Raw genomic sequence first — 15,139 nt, forward strand, 5'->3', positions numbered from 1 at the left:
GCACAAGATATGTGGGACAAACACATACGCAGTCAGCAATTTTGCCGTCCGCCGATGTCAGCTCATCTTGTGTACAAGTTTATATAACTGCTGAAAGAACGATTTTCCCCATCTTTACTACTTCGAGTGTTAAATCGGTTTACTGAGTACATCACGTTCACATCTCGAATTGACTGTAAACTTTTATGGTTGTGTTATTTACTGCGTACACTTTTAAATATATAGATATAGTTAGAATACTTCAGTGGTATTTAATAACATTGCAATAACACATCTATTTATAGATTCTTGGGATGCGATTTCAATTAAAATCAAGCTCACTGTTCAAAGATCACAGTGCTTTAATTAAAGCTGTTTTTTTACACGGTAGCCGGAGGCGGAGGTGGATTCTCCGGTCCTCCACTATTCATTACTTCTCGAGGCTACACATGCCGATGTTCAGTTTAATTAGTTTTTGTTAGAACCTTCGATCTACTTCGTGCGCTATAGACAACCCAATCCTAAATATTTTGAAGCTAACAGTGGTTTTTGCAAAAGACTGCTGTTGTAATGTATTTGATTTGAGAAAGAAAAGAAATACTCGTTTATTTATTTCCAGGCAGTTTCAAACAGTATTTTATATGATACATAACTACAATACCCAAAACGAAAATTTCGATATATTACACTTTCGGATAATAGAGATACACTGGAATATGCAAATTAAATACATATTTTGTCAAAGTCTGACAACAAAAGGGATTTAAACGTGGTATGAATAATTAGGTTGCAAGTTGAGCCCATTCGACGTCGTTGAAAAGAATTATTTTATACAGCGTTCGTTTTGGCTTTTGATGGCAAGCTGCGGTAATTTGTCACAGCTCCGACCCGGAATGTTTATTCAAAAAGAAGATTTTATTGCAACTACATAAAATTTTATAAGATTTGGTGCTAGTGGCGGAAGTATAATTGTATAAAATTGTAATTAAGTAGTTAAAGCATTGAATGAATCCTGCATAATGTATTTAAAAATGTTGGAGAAAGCTGAAAATTTTTCGCAATGAAGATATGACTGAGACTTTACAATGTAATCTTATGTTATGTTTCAAATTTAATTCAAATAATTGCATGGAAATAAGATGGGATATTTGTTTATGAATAACCAGAAAGTAAGATTTATTTTCATAAATAAAAGGGTTTATTTAAATACCAACATCGTAAAAGCAAGTTCCCAACATTGATAGCCTTTCTGATTTGCGCTGCGCTGGATAAATTTATTACTCGTGACCCTTGATATATTATGTTTTATAATACTACCTACTACAAATGACTACTGAATAATATATTTATACAAGTGACTTACTGAGTACTTGGACAGAATCATCACAGGAAGCCTGTACCATGGCAACATACAAGTGTGAGAGATGATTAAATGTTTGATGGTAACTTTTCCATTAATTACTTTCAAATTAACGAGTTTACGAGGAAGGTAATTCCTGATAAATGTAATAACTAAATAATTCAGAATTCATTCAAAAGTATACCAAATTGTGTTAAATTAGTACTTGAGCTCTTCATTAAAATCCTAATTATATTTCTAGTTAGAAAACTATAGACTACTAGGAGGCAAGCATCCGCAAGAGCTCTATTCCTCCTCATATCTCCATAATGAAGTGTGGATATATTACGTAACTATGTAATTTGAGAAATTGCGGTCTCGTTAACTGAGCGTTTCAGATATAGAACAAATATTTATTACGGAATTGAAGAAAGAGAAAACTATTTAGAATTCTTGGATATTAAATCATCTCAAACTGTTTTCTAAGTGCCTCTTGCGCTGAATGTCTTTGTTTTTAATTTTATGTTAATATAAATTTTCTGGAAATAATATCATATCGTTTAATAACAACATCATAACTTCTAGGAATGAAGTCTTTGAATTCGTATTTAGAATATTAAATATACTTAACAACGTATGTTGTTCAGTAATACGAGGTATATTTGTCACTAGTAAATCACTTGCTACGCTTTGTATTAAATATTATAGGACATTAGGTCAGATAAAGTTTTTGTATTATATATTAGTAAGTCAGCATTGTGTTATGCAAACTCCATTGAAGAATCAAATCATCTTATTTTTAATGTGAACGATTTGAAATTGTTATAAATACAAAAAAAAAGTTAATAAGAATCTTGACTTTGATACCGAGAAGATGATTCAGTATCGGATTGCCAATTTGCAAAGATGTTGAATTTAAAGAACCTATAGACGTTGAATGATTGAATCGAAGAAAAGTTAGAAAAGCTTTTCAAAAATTACGAGATCTATCAATATTCAAACGAAACATCCTCTATGTATTTTTCAATGTAAAAGATTTCACTCTTTGAAATAACGCGCAACAGTAAAATATATTTTCACACAAAGGAAATTTATTACACAAACCGAACGGTTTATCGATATCTGATACATAACTAATGTGATAAAATATGATGTATTAAGCGACTATTTGATATGTATTATTGACATTATTCATCCTATAAAAACAAACGATTTCAGTCATGTCAATTATTGGAAACGGACACGATAAAGAGTTATATATAAACAATCGCGATTGGTTAACTTTTTATGAGCTTTTTGTATTGACACATCATTCGTCTCCTATAAAAACATTATTTACGTTGTTATCAATAATTCTAATACTGCAAATTCTAATAAAAGAGCAACTACGTGATATAAGATTTTTCTATTAGATATCTATAATTAGTAAAATACGAATGCAAAATGTTCAGTTTTAAGAGAAACATAATTCACATCCAACAACGCGTTGCATCGTAACTTAAAAACAGAAGTTTGTTAATAAGTTATTCCATTAAGACAAAAGAAATCATCCGAGGGAGCATGCAGCAGAAAACTGCAAACTTTATCACTTAGCATAACACGCGTAGGTAAATAAGTTAAAACTTTCAAGCTGTTCACTTTGCTCGACAACAAAATCATAACGTAATTTGTCAAGTGTCAAAGGGCACTCGCTTGCTCCTGTTTTTGTGACGTCATCGACAAAAAGCTTCATATTGGGATAACGTTAAGCTGGTAAATGTATACATATAATATATTAATATGTTACAAGCATGTAGACGCTGTTCCTTATCCTTTATTATAAAAATTAATATTTTCAAGAAAAAAATATGTGTTCCTCAGAATATAGTTTGTATTTTAAACGCAATTAAGTTACAAATCTTAGAATAGCTGCTTTCTTTTATGAAAATTTCAAAAGAAAATTACTCGATCTCGCCAATATTATGTACTTTAAGGTCTGGAATTTTACTCCGCAATGTTCATTAATAAGTTATCGTCTAGACATGAAATACCTCACATAAATTATATTTAATGGGATTGCAGCTTCATTAAAGAAGCTTAGATGTAATAAAATATTATTTATTTTCGATAATATTATAACAGTCGTAAGTCTTCACGAATAGTATTAAAATGTACAGAGATTCTTTTGTTTTTGACCTGTAAAAGAGAAAATCACTGAACAAGTTTCAAAGTCAAGCGAATCTAAATGTGAAAGCTCCGAATGGCCATCCCAAAATTGCGGACTAGGGTTCTCTGACTATTATTTAGCAGCAATGTTCGACCAATGTCGTTGATAAATCAGTCGGCTGTGGTAAAAAGCTACGTGGAACAGAGATAGAATCAGAATGATTAGAACGCAGCAATTTATGTTGGTTTATAATATAACAAATTCATATTTTATATTAAAAGATGTGCGAAATATGTATGCATCGGAACAAACAAAAGTTGTAGGATCTCCGACAACAATGTAATATCTTAATTCCGAAAATTAATTAAAGGCGTTGCTAACATTTCTAATTTGGAATTAACAATTTAACACAGCACAGCAAGAGAATTTAATTTCACGAATTTTCAGGTTTCAAGCCAGTCGACGCGATATCAAGGCGTCGTCTCATCAAAATTTGGAATTGATTGCGTATATTGATTCGAGTGGTACTCATAAGACAAAGCTAAAACGCTGATCAGCCGCCGCGTCACAATGAATTAACGAGACAATCACTCAGATCGGAGCGGGCACGAGTCATCGCAGCCGCAATTAATGGTGAACTACCCTCCACATGAGTGGTCTCCACCACGAATTAGTTGACCTCAATATGTATACGTCTATGTTCAATTAATTATGTACGATTTTCGCTATATTCTCAGAAATTCTCACACCGAGCACAATATTCAAGGTTCACAAGGGACCCGCTCTTATCGTGCGACTGGCGTGTATGCGCGCTTATTACATCGCGGTACAATTAGAGGTTAGTACCTACTTCATAGAGATACGAGTCATATTATAATGATATTATTTCTAGGAGTACAACATTATGTACACAATTAAATAAGTTATCCATTAGCAAGTTATTGCGGCTTCCCTATCGAGGGCGTCGAATCGCTTGTAATAAAATAAATTAAATAAAAACTTTGTAGCCAAATCTACATTAAGAAGATTACTAGTAATAACAATAAATCAGACGTTGTTTGGTGCTTTATTACGATGAGTTGTCGTGGTTTTATCCATTAGGCGCGATGAAAAGCTACGCGTTGCGCATAATCGTGCAAGGAAGCCGTGACGTCTTCAATTAAACGGAGTTATTAATGTGCCTGAGGCAGAATTAATAACGCGCTGAACCGCCTAATTGCACATGTGGCATTATTTACTACGTAACTACCGCCTAAAAACTAGGGATCTCATTATCGTATAACCCACATACGACTACAATGACAAACGTTTGTTATAGGTACTTCTTGTGGGTAATATTATCTCATGTTTCTCATTCATTATATCTTTTGATGATTTCTATTGTAATGTGTTCTTCGCAATGTAGAAGCACCGGAACTTGACATATTTGACAAAATTAATGTAATACCACGTAATACCTACCTACTCAAACAAGATTATTTGTCAAAGTTTATTAATTATTACGTAGATATAAGATTGAGATTATAAAATTGTTAAGAACCGAGTAAATATAGTCTTATTCAGACGATTACTGTGCTGTTTATATTAGTTTATACATCTAATTGCGAATAGTATACATATTATGTGTGTAAGTAATTATTGAATATCGCACATAACCTTGTAATTGCTACAATAGAGCTGATTGAATTGCGGCAATTTAATCAAATACAATTGCAATTTAATATGCACCAGATAAAAAGCTTTTCAATTGTAAAATTACATCAATTAACATTGTGGGTTCTCATAAAATAAAATACTGCTTTGCTAATACACAGTGTATAAAAAAACAGAATGTTTATAACATGTTGTTTATATTAAAATTAAACAAACTAAACTTAAGAATCTTAATCAAACAGTGAAATAAATAAAGGAAAGTTAAAAAGTATTATATGACATTATATGTATTATTTGAACCTTTAAAATGAGAAGGCATTATAAAAGTATCGTCCCTAATCATTTGGCTAACCATTGAAATTGATAAATACGAAAAAGCTACATTGAAAATGTTTTAACTTTAAATAAATATACGTCCGGTTGATTTCGCTGTAGGCGGTGAGACTACCCTTTGTACTTTATTACTTTGAATTATTTATATTTATTAAAATAAAGGATTTAATTAAAACAATAAAAATGTTTGTAGCTTAACAATTTTTTTATAACACTCTGCTGATCACAAGGTCGTAGTTTAACATTGGACTAGCCATAAGAGCTCTGGCCATTAAATGAAAATATCCTTAAAAACAGAATAGCAGGTAAAGGGTAAGTTATCTCTTTATTATAAAACTTCAATTCCGAGAAGAGCGTTATAGTGATAATAAAGTTTTCTCAAAGACTAGTTAGGAATGCCAGTCGTTTTTAAAGAAATCCTCTCTGCAATCCAATTTTACGTAAATCATGGAATTATTCAGCTGGTAAAGTTTTATAATTTTTCTTTTCCAGGTCTTTTTTTCAGTTCCGAAACAGATGACTCGTGAACTGTTTAATTTATGTTGTTTTGCATGAAACATGTTCCTGAAATTACGCCCAATTTTAAATCAGTAGTACATAATTTGCAAAGTAACGTTATGTTTATTAAAATACATTTTCCAGCAATAATTAGATCATACCGGATTACTGTGCTACATAATATTATGTATTCCGATCTCGTGTGACTAACGACTGAGCTAATTATAATCTAAGCAGTTAGACCAATTTAGATATCGCCACTCGCTTTCAGATGCCCCATTAAGTACTGCGATACGATAGATAAGTAATTATTCAAGGAGCTACACCCATTGAGGACCTTCACTTTGCTAATTTATAGACCTTTAAGCTTAGGTACTTTGTAATAATTTAGTAGCTACTTATTAATTTTAAAGGGCGGCCAAATTTATGTACATTGTTCTTTGATAAGCCGAAAACTCTTTTGCGAAGTTTTCTTGTGATGTCTAAGTCAACAAATTTTCAATGGAAATAGTTGTGCTACACCGCACACTAAAGTGACTTTTTATTTTATTATTTAAATGATATTACTTGCTAATGCAACATTGTAGAGGTCTTAAGAGAAGGTAGAGTAAAGCTGAAATAAAAATAAACTATCATTTTAGTAATAAGGTTACGATATAGTATAAATTTAACAGCTTTTATACTATCATCATAACTCATTTTGTATAGAAAGCTACTGAGAGTAACTAATCAAACATACTATCATTGAAATTTAATGAGAGCCATTAGTTACTCATAACTACGCAAGACGAGTGCCTGCCATTCTATCGAATACAACGCTTCTCCAGCAGTAGATTAGGTTAATAATTCAAAAGCCAGCTAATCCATTACATTAGTGCGAATGTTTCTGAGAGGGCTGAGGTAGATAGCACATACATTCTCCTGCAAACTTGCGATACAGGATGCGGTTAAATGGAGACTTAAGCAAATATCTAGCGCAGCGAGTAACAGCAACAATTTAATAGTTTAACAAGTTGCACGATGAACACTACCGAAATTGTTCCCTTAATTAATTTGCTTCGTCGAAACAGGATATTGCCGCTAAAAATACAGAAAATCTATTTACTTTGTTTTGTAATTTCGTATAAATAAATCTCTTTCCCTCGTTAATTTCGCCGGGTGGGGCTCAAGTGATTAATAGGAGAAACAATCACTTAATAAAGTGTAACGAAAAAGTGATCCCCTTTACAAGTCAGCCAATTATATTGCAAAGATCATTTAAGCTCCTTTTAATAAGGAAGTTTTTATTTCTATCCGTTTTAAGATAGACGATACTCTATTACAGTTTATACTTGAGAAGACTTCTTGAATTTTTGTAAGAATCACTTAATGCATTACAATGTATTTAAATTGAAAATGGGAAACATAACAAGACTGGGGAAATCTGCTTCGACACAAGCACTGAGCGTAGTGAGAACTCTTGTACATTTCTAGTCGAATCTTCTTAAGCTCTCAACATGGTAATGAAATTTCGTATTTTTGTAAGGTATTTGTTGTCACTTTAAATCCTTTTATTGTGTATCTAGAGCACACACAGTAAATAACGAATAAAGTATGATTATTTGTTTAAAATACAAAAACATTATTAATATGCTTACATTTAAATCTACATGAGTTTACAAATAGTTAATGTTATGTTTTTGCTTAATAGCAGTTAGTACTACTTTTTCCGAGATTAATCTCTACAACTCTCGGAAAAACGATGTTAAAAAAGAAACTAAAATTCATTACACGTGCTGTGAAAATTAATGGCTTTATATTACCGGTGCCAATAGATTTACGATGCAACACGAAACATTTTACTATCCTATATACATTTCTACAACGGCAACGATCAATCATAAAATAACATTCAATAACTGCAAGAATGTTGCATATTTTAAATGTCCTCAATGCATAGGTACAATAAAATATCAATCAACAATTTTTCAATATAAATATTAGTAATTAATATAGTTTCCGTGTCATTCAGAAATATCTGTGAGATTTTCAGAGATTAGCATGGCAAGCAATGTATGCCAATCTATTATGTAGATACACATTTCTAAAATTATTTTCCTTAAAGTTGTGAAAAGTGGTTTTCCTAGTTACCGTGACTATGTAAACTCATCGATCACACTTCGGATTTCTCAGTAACTCGTGCGGTCTATATAAATACTTGAGTTATAGTATATGTATACTCACAGGAAACTTTGAACAAGATGTACTTATGCGCCAAACTGGCACATTCACACGTCGATGACGATGCTCCACTACTTGGAACTTTGCATTAATATTGAGAATAAACTGAGCATTCGTATAAACATAAGTATAGTGTAATTATATGCAGTTGATGTACTCAATGAATTTTAATATTAATATTCCTAAATAAATCTTTTAAGGAAATGTTATTCTAAATCTATAAGATATGTATTCTGTTTTAATGACAAAACTTCTGTTCTATAAAATATATATAGTAAAGTTGATTTTTGTATATTTTTTCGGTAACATTATAACATGATGTATGGAAGAAAGAAATCCAGTAACAACGCGGACAATATGAAGGTTAATCATGCGACCCTTACGTATTATATCACGAATCCTATTTATATGCGTATCGTTCCAGAATATTCACTTATTTATTTTACGTAACTCGATTATTTACTCACGGCGATGGAATTGTTACCGATACTAAATTAGGCTATTTGTACATCAAAAGCAATTTAATCAATTTGAATATGGATTGAAAAAGAAACGAACAAAGCCACAGGGGAAACACAAAAGGTATTATACGTTCACAAAGACCATTGAAAACGAAGTCGTACAAGGTGTTTTATCAATAAACACCTTTTAATGATTTCCTCTTTAGCTTTCGAGTTCGGATACGTCTAGGTCACGCTTCGCTCTTGTAATTATAAAACAACAACAAAGAAGAATCCTAAATATGAAAGTAATTAAAGTTTAAAACATCGCTGCTACGCTCATCATTATAACAAAAGAGAACGAGGAATAATTAGGAAGCTTTCAGATGATAGACATTTACAGGATTTATTATCGTCATAAATTAAGACGGAAATTTAATAGACTATAACTAAATCTGATAAACATTGCGGTCAAACTCCGAAGCGACAGACGCAAATCCATTGTCACCACTGATCTGCTTTTCAATGAACGCCTGGCACACTTCTCCATTATAACAAAACTGTCAACCCAACTAAAGATTGGGTCATTGCATATGCTCGATTTTCGTAAGCTGCATGAGCGAATAAACAGAAATAGGGCAACACCTACGTATCCAGAGATTTCAGATCGAGTTCGTGCGTTGTGTTTGTTATGTTGACTTGTCGATATTCACGTGAATACACACGGCATAATAGTAACATTATACTCTTGTGATCTATTTTGAATTTACGCGTTATTACTTGAAGTCAAATTATTTAACTAACCTTTCGATTCTCATTAATATACCACCGTATTATTTCCTAACTAGTTTACAACAAAAAAGCAGCTTTTTGGAATATAAAAACTCCAAGATTAAGAAAAAATATATTATGTTGTGTTACGCAAAAAGAGCTAAGCATATTATATATCGTATTTAACTAATTTTCAATTTAAATTCCGACGACATTGCAATGCTTTTCCTTTTACATTATATTCATTTACATATTTAATTCTATTAAATGAAGTGTTCTTACGTTGCTTGAAATATTAGGTACATAATAGTAATAAGACTTACATTCGTCGTGATCTTTGGCGGTGACGGTGAGGACTGTGTGCTGTATATCTTCATTTTCGTCGACCTCAGCCTCGTACAGCTCCTTATCGAAGTAGGGCGGGTTGTCATTTTTGTCCGCAATTCCAATTCGGATGAACTTCGTCACTGAAAAGAAATAACAATGGTCAAACTTTGAAAGCCGTAAAACGTTGCGACATGAATTTATGTCAGAAACACAATACCAAAGATTTATGGAGTCGTTATTTTATTGCTATTCGTTTAAAATTTTGTTATTCTTATTTTTACCTTAAATTCAGCTTGGATAAAAATATAATGATATGCAAAGGGTTCTCAACAATAAGGCGTAGAGGTTAAAGCAGTGGAAAAATTCAGTGTTCCAGAAATAGTGTACGAGTGTCACTCGCAATGTATGAACGATCGATGAGCATAGCTGAGACTGCATTATACCGATAGCGTTCGTAAATACTATAGAAATTTATTCTAGTAAAATTTAATCAAGTAGACTCGGAGAAAAAGCATTCATTCAATCAGCATAAGATAAATATAACATTTATTTCCTGAATAAGTTTGCATTAGTTTCACCTACTTCAGTCGACACCGCTTCAAGAGATATCCTAAGATAAAGTTCACTGTACAAACTTCTGAAGCCAGAATCAACTTAGAGCACAGTGCCATGAACCAACTCGGTTATTATTGTGCCACCTGATTCAATATGGCACATGAAACATTTGAATATTGTGGCTAAAGCGATACAGCTCAATTTCACATACCCGTGGGCAATCCATCCATAATAATTTTGAAAATAATTGGATATTACTGTGGTCTTTGTAGAATAAATATGATGTTTGAATGATTTTCATTTCCGCTGAATGCACGATTGTGATAGATATCGGCTTGTGTATTTGGTGTGCTAATTTAACAAATATTTAGTTTGTGAATCTATTGATAGACATTTGTATTATAATAAATTATTATGTCGAACCAACTTTGATACAAAAACAAATATTATGTTGTTATAATAATATACATAGACATAAACAATTATTATTTTCCGCGAAAAGTAATTTTCGAGAAAGATGTAACATTCAAACTCAAACTCAAAATTTATTCATTCAACAAGAATTCTTCAGAGAAGCGCTCTTCAATCCACAAAATACATTTTATTATTTACCACCGATTCGGGAAGCAGTTTCTACAGAGTCTTCTCTGTATTTGCTCTTGCCAGGTCAGGTCAAAAATAAAACAGATAGAAGAAGAAATGTGAGCTTTTAAGTTGAGTACATTAAATCTCATCCAGTAAAGCTATTAGCAATTATATTCATTTCCAAGCACTCCTCTAAATTATTTTGCATAAACGCTTAAGAGGTTAGCTAGTATTCAAGGCCCTGGAAACTAAGCAGTATGAAAATTTCTCTATTAAAAGATTTTATCACAGCTGAGCTGCGGATGATAAATTAGGAGGGAACCCTTCGAGGAAATTTCTTCCCGCTTTAATATACAAACACTTTGTGGTTTTTCTGCCTTAATCCGACCCACATGTTGGTGTCATAAAACTTCTACGCTTGGTTTCGGGCCGCGGTGAAATAATTTATCCTCCAGGAACATTAGCACATAATTAGGAAGGCTTTCTTAGAATAAACGTTTATACTGAGTGTGTGTTGATTCGATGAGGTTTAAATTAGCATATTATGTATATGAAATAAAACGAGACGTAATATTATTTAATTTAACAGAAATAGAATATTTAAGTGAATTCACTTTACAGACTTCAAAGTTATGCTTTGAATTATATTAGGTATCGACGCAAAAACTTGAAATTTATTTTTATAAAATATGAGATTTCGGTGTAAGGCCGTCAATATACTTTTGTACTAAATACATGACATGCAAATATAAACTTTCATCATTCGTTTTGATTTGCAACATTTCTTCTCGAAATGTACCAAGAAAGTTTTCTAATGATCGTTGTTCCAATTTGTTTATCTTCAGGAAAAAGTTTCAAGTTTTATTGTTGAATTGGTCGTCCATAAAAACTAATCAGCGCATAAAGAGCAGCGTAACGACGCCGCGGGCAACTTTTTGACAAACCAAGGGACAGCGCGGTCCGAGGTCCAACAATTTTGTTAGAAAACTGTGGAAACTCTCGTAAAAATTGACGCGGACAACTCGGCTTCTCTCATTTAATATTCCACTGCCTTTTAGCATACAGGAATACATAAACGAGTCGGTATCCATTAAACAACACATACGAAATTTATGTCTTCATATTTCCCAGCCAGCCAAAAGTGGCAAGATTTATTGTAAGTATATATTTGGATATATTTACGGGCATTGTTGAACATTAAATGCCACTATCTTTTTCTTATTATGAAATACTTTTATATAATTTATTAAGTCAAGGTTGAATACGTCATAAATGCTTCATCGATAGAAAAATGCTCGCTCTAAGATTTTTTGCTTGCGTCCTCATCTTGTCTCTCGCCACTAAAGATATTCTTCTTCTAGTCATTTTAAGAGAAATTTTCTCACAAGCCTGAGTGTTACATCATGCACTTCTACGTTATTTTGTACTCTCTTCTGATGCAACGATCTTAACGCACTTACTTTTTCCGAGTGCAGCGACTCCTCGTCGGCTACAGAAATCTACAAGCCGTTTATAAAATTGTATATCGAGTAAAAATTGTTTTATTCATTTATTAAGGATTTTCCATTTTCTCAAAAGAAAACCTTTAAGTATTTTATTTTAATTAAATTTTCTGAACACAAGATAGTTTTGAGTAAGATTATTTTTAAACACTATTAGCATGATAAAATAGCTGTTATGATCAAGCGACTCTAATCTAATATGAAATATAATAGCATGCGCATAATCCACAAACACAAATTCATGAGAGCTCTCTATAATGGATATAACAAAATGCACAACATCTACTCCGCATAATGGAATTACGTGCAGAAACGTCCCGGGGCCAAGTGCGATCTTATTGCCGACTTAATGCCGACATATTATCATGACGTCACTGAGCCTAACAGCCTACGTATGAACACAGTATGAAGTATCATCCGTTTAGTCCGAGCAAATCTTCGCTTCCGTATGGAACGTACGTGCATCTCACTTGAATACGTTAAGCCCAGCAGAGCTCTCGCCTGATCGACTTATCAGATCCCTACGTTCTTTCTGAGATAAATGGGGATTCTTCTCTTTCACTGAACGCGATTGAAAACTTAATGTTTGATTCAGGATATCGATATCCTGTTGTTGAAGATTTATGTCTGTGTCTGAAAACTTTACAAGAAAACAATAGCTTAATTTTGTTGTACGTCAACGGAACAGGGAAGTCGGTAATTAGTTTTTAACAGCCGATGCTTTTCTCAGACAGCAACAAAGCCGGCAGGCAGAGAATAAGTGTTGATTTTTACTTGAAAATTCATGAACGTGGCTGTTTTTGTGAAATGTATTTTCTTTCATTTGAAAATATAAATGTTTTTACAAGTTTGCAATCTAGTATTAAGGCTAATTGTATATTGTGGTGAACATAATACAACGGGTATTAATTTATATACGTGAATATGATATGGATAACATTATACCTACAATACACAGTATATTTTTATTCTATTCCAAAATATGTATAAACAAAAATTTAAATACAAATACATTTTTTATTTTAGAAATATTTGTGACTGACGATATGTATTGTAACTGTTGATTGAAAAGTATTCATAACTTCAAATATTTTTGTACTAGAATTGTCGGCTAGCTTTATGTTTCAGCCATTAATTAATTATATTAAACAATGAATCAATACTTTTTCATTTAATAAAACATCCAGCCATATAACACGTTGATCTAAATTTGAATAAAGGTCCTATCACTTAGAATTTAGCTTAACTAGACAACTTGTGGTATAATCATAATACAATAAACAGTAATTCCGTAGTATATGCAATAGGTACTAGGGTAGCTTATTAATTAAAAACAATAAAGTTATGAGTAGACAAAGCGAAAACAATACATTTATGACGTTATAAGAATAACTTTTTTACTCAGTTTACACGGAGAAAATGCAATGTTATCTAGAATACGCGCATAAAACAAAGAGTGCTTCACGAGAATCTTTCTCGAAACACGTAATAACATATTAAAGGTTTGAATAAAAAGCTTATCAACGAAAGTGAAGATATCACAAATCACGTTTATTTCCCAGCGGGGTGTTGCGGTGTATAAGGTCGGTCATTCTGATATGTCTCCAGTGTATTTATCCGAAATCCCAATAGAAGCATGATACTGGACTACGCTCATATCGTCCAATAAGACAAATTTATGGAGGTTTTAGAACGTTTTATCATTTTCTTGCTTGGTGCAGCTTAAGCGCTATTATTTTGCAGTATTATAAAATATTGCTATTTTATTACTAGAACTACAATAATTCTCACTCTGTTTTAAAATGTTCATATTTTTGAGTTTGCTTGTTTTTAATTTGTATATTTTAAAGTGACTGTTAATTGGTGAATAGCATTGGATTGAACTTAATTATTAAATGAATGGGGCTCTACAGATAAGGTTGATTCCTATACAATGTATGCTAATTTGTGATTGTGAGTCGCGTCCTGTTAATTTATGCTTGTGATTTCAAACTCAATATACACAAAATTCGGAGTGTATTCGTGATCATAACACTTTGGTATGACAAATAAAATTTTCACTCATTTTTCCGGTTTCGATAAGAGTATTTTTTCAATCACAAAATATATTGGTGTCAATAGATATGGGTTCATAGCAATATTATAGGGATGTCATTGTATTGATACGTGTGTGGCCCGAGGGATGAATATAGTTAGCAGAATTCTAAACGAGATTTCCTTCTTCGACTCGAGTGAGTAATAGCGGATCTAGCTTATCTCAGTTATATGTTTATATCAAGACTTGATATTTCTTAACAGAGAGAGAACTATTTCTATTTAACTAACAACGCTACAACTTAACCGAGAGCAAGATAGTTTAATATCTTAACTACTTTATTAAACTGGATGACCTTATTCGAAAGGACAGTATTTAGTAATGTTACCTTCCTGTAAAAGTACCGTAGTTAGCGAGACCGTTGGGTATATTATTAATTGTAAACAATACCTAGGTTTGGCTTACGTCCAAACAACTTATTAAAGCAAAATTGTCATAATAGCTGTTTCACTTTGTTCTTGACTACTTATTATAAAAAATAGACATTAAAACTTTTATTGAACCAAGTCGATTGAGGAAAATATGTAAAGGTGTTTCCAAAGTAATTTTGCACGGTAGTATTAAAATAATTGCTATTTCATGGTAAATTAACAATTTTCTTCAAGATATAGAATTTAAACCTATAACTAAAATATGTTTTCTTGTTTTATGCAACATTTTAGTAAATATCTTTCTTTAACTTACTGCAATATCTTT

At 32.0% G+C, this 15,139-nt stretch overlaps 1 protein-coding gene across 1 annotated transcript in view; it reads right to left on the reverse strand.

Moving 5' to 3' along the window:
- Positions 1 to 15,139, reverse strand: part of CadN (neural cadherin) — a 233,454-nt gene that overhangs the window by 50,888 nt on the left and 167,427 nt on the right. Inside the window, exon 13 of the mRNA XM_090113293.1 lies at positions 9,703 to 9,846. Coding sequence (XP_089969419.1) covers positions 9,703 to 9,846 — 144 coding nt within the window. The remainder of the gene's footprint in view (positions 1 to 9,702; positions 9,847 to 15,139) is intronic.

This window comes from Colias eurytheme, chromosome 2 (assembly GCF_061535395.1).
Source record: "Colias eurytheme isolate Ceu_HAF_F1 chromosome 2, ilColEury1 Martin Lab GWU primary, whole genome shotgun sequence".
NCBI classification, from domain to species: domain Eukaryota; kingdom Metazoa; phylum Arthropoda; class Insecta; order Lepidoptera; family Pieridae; genus Colias; species Colias eurytheme.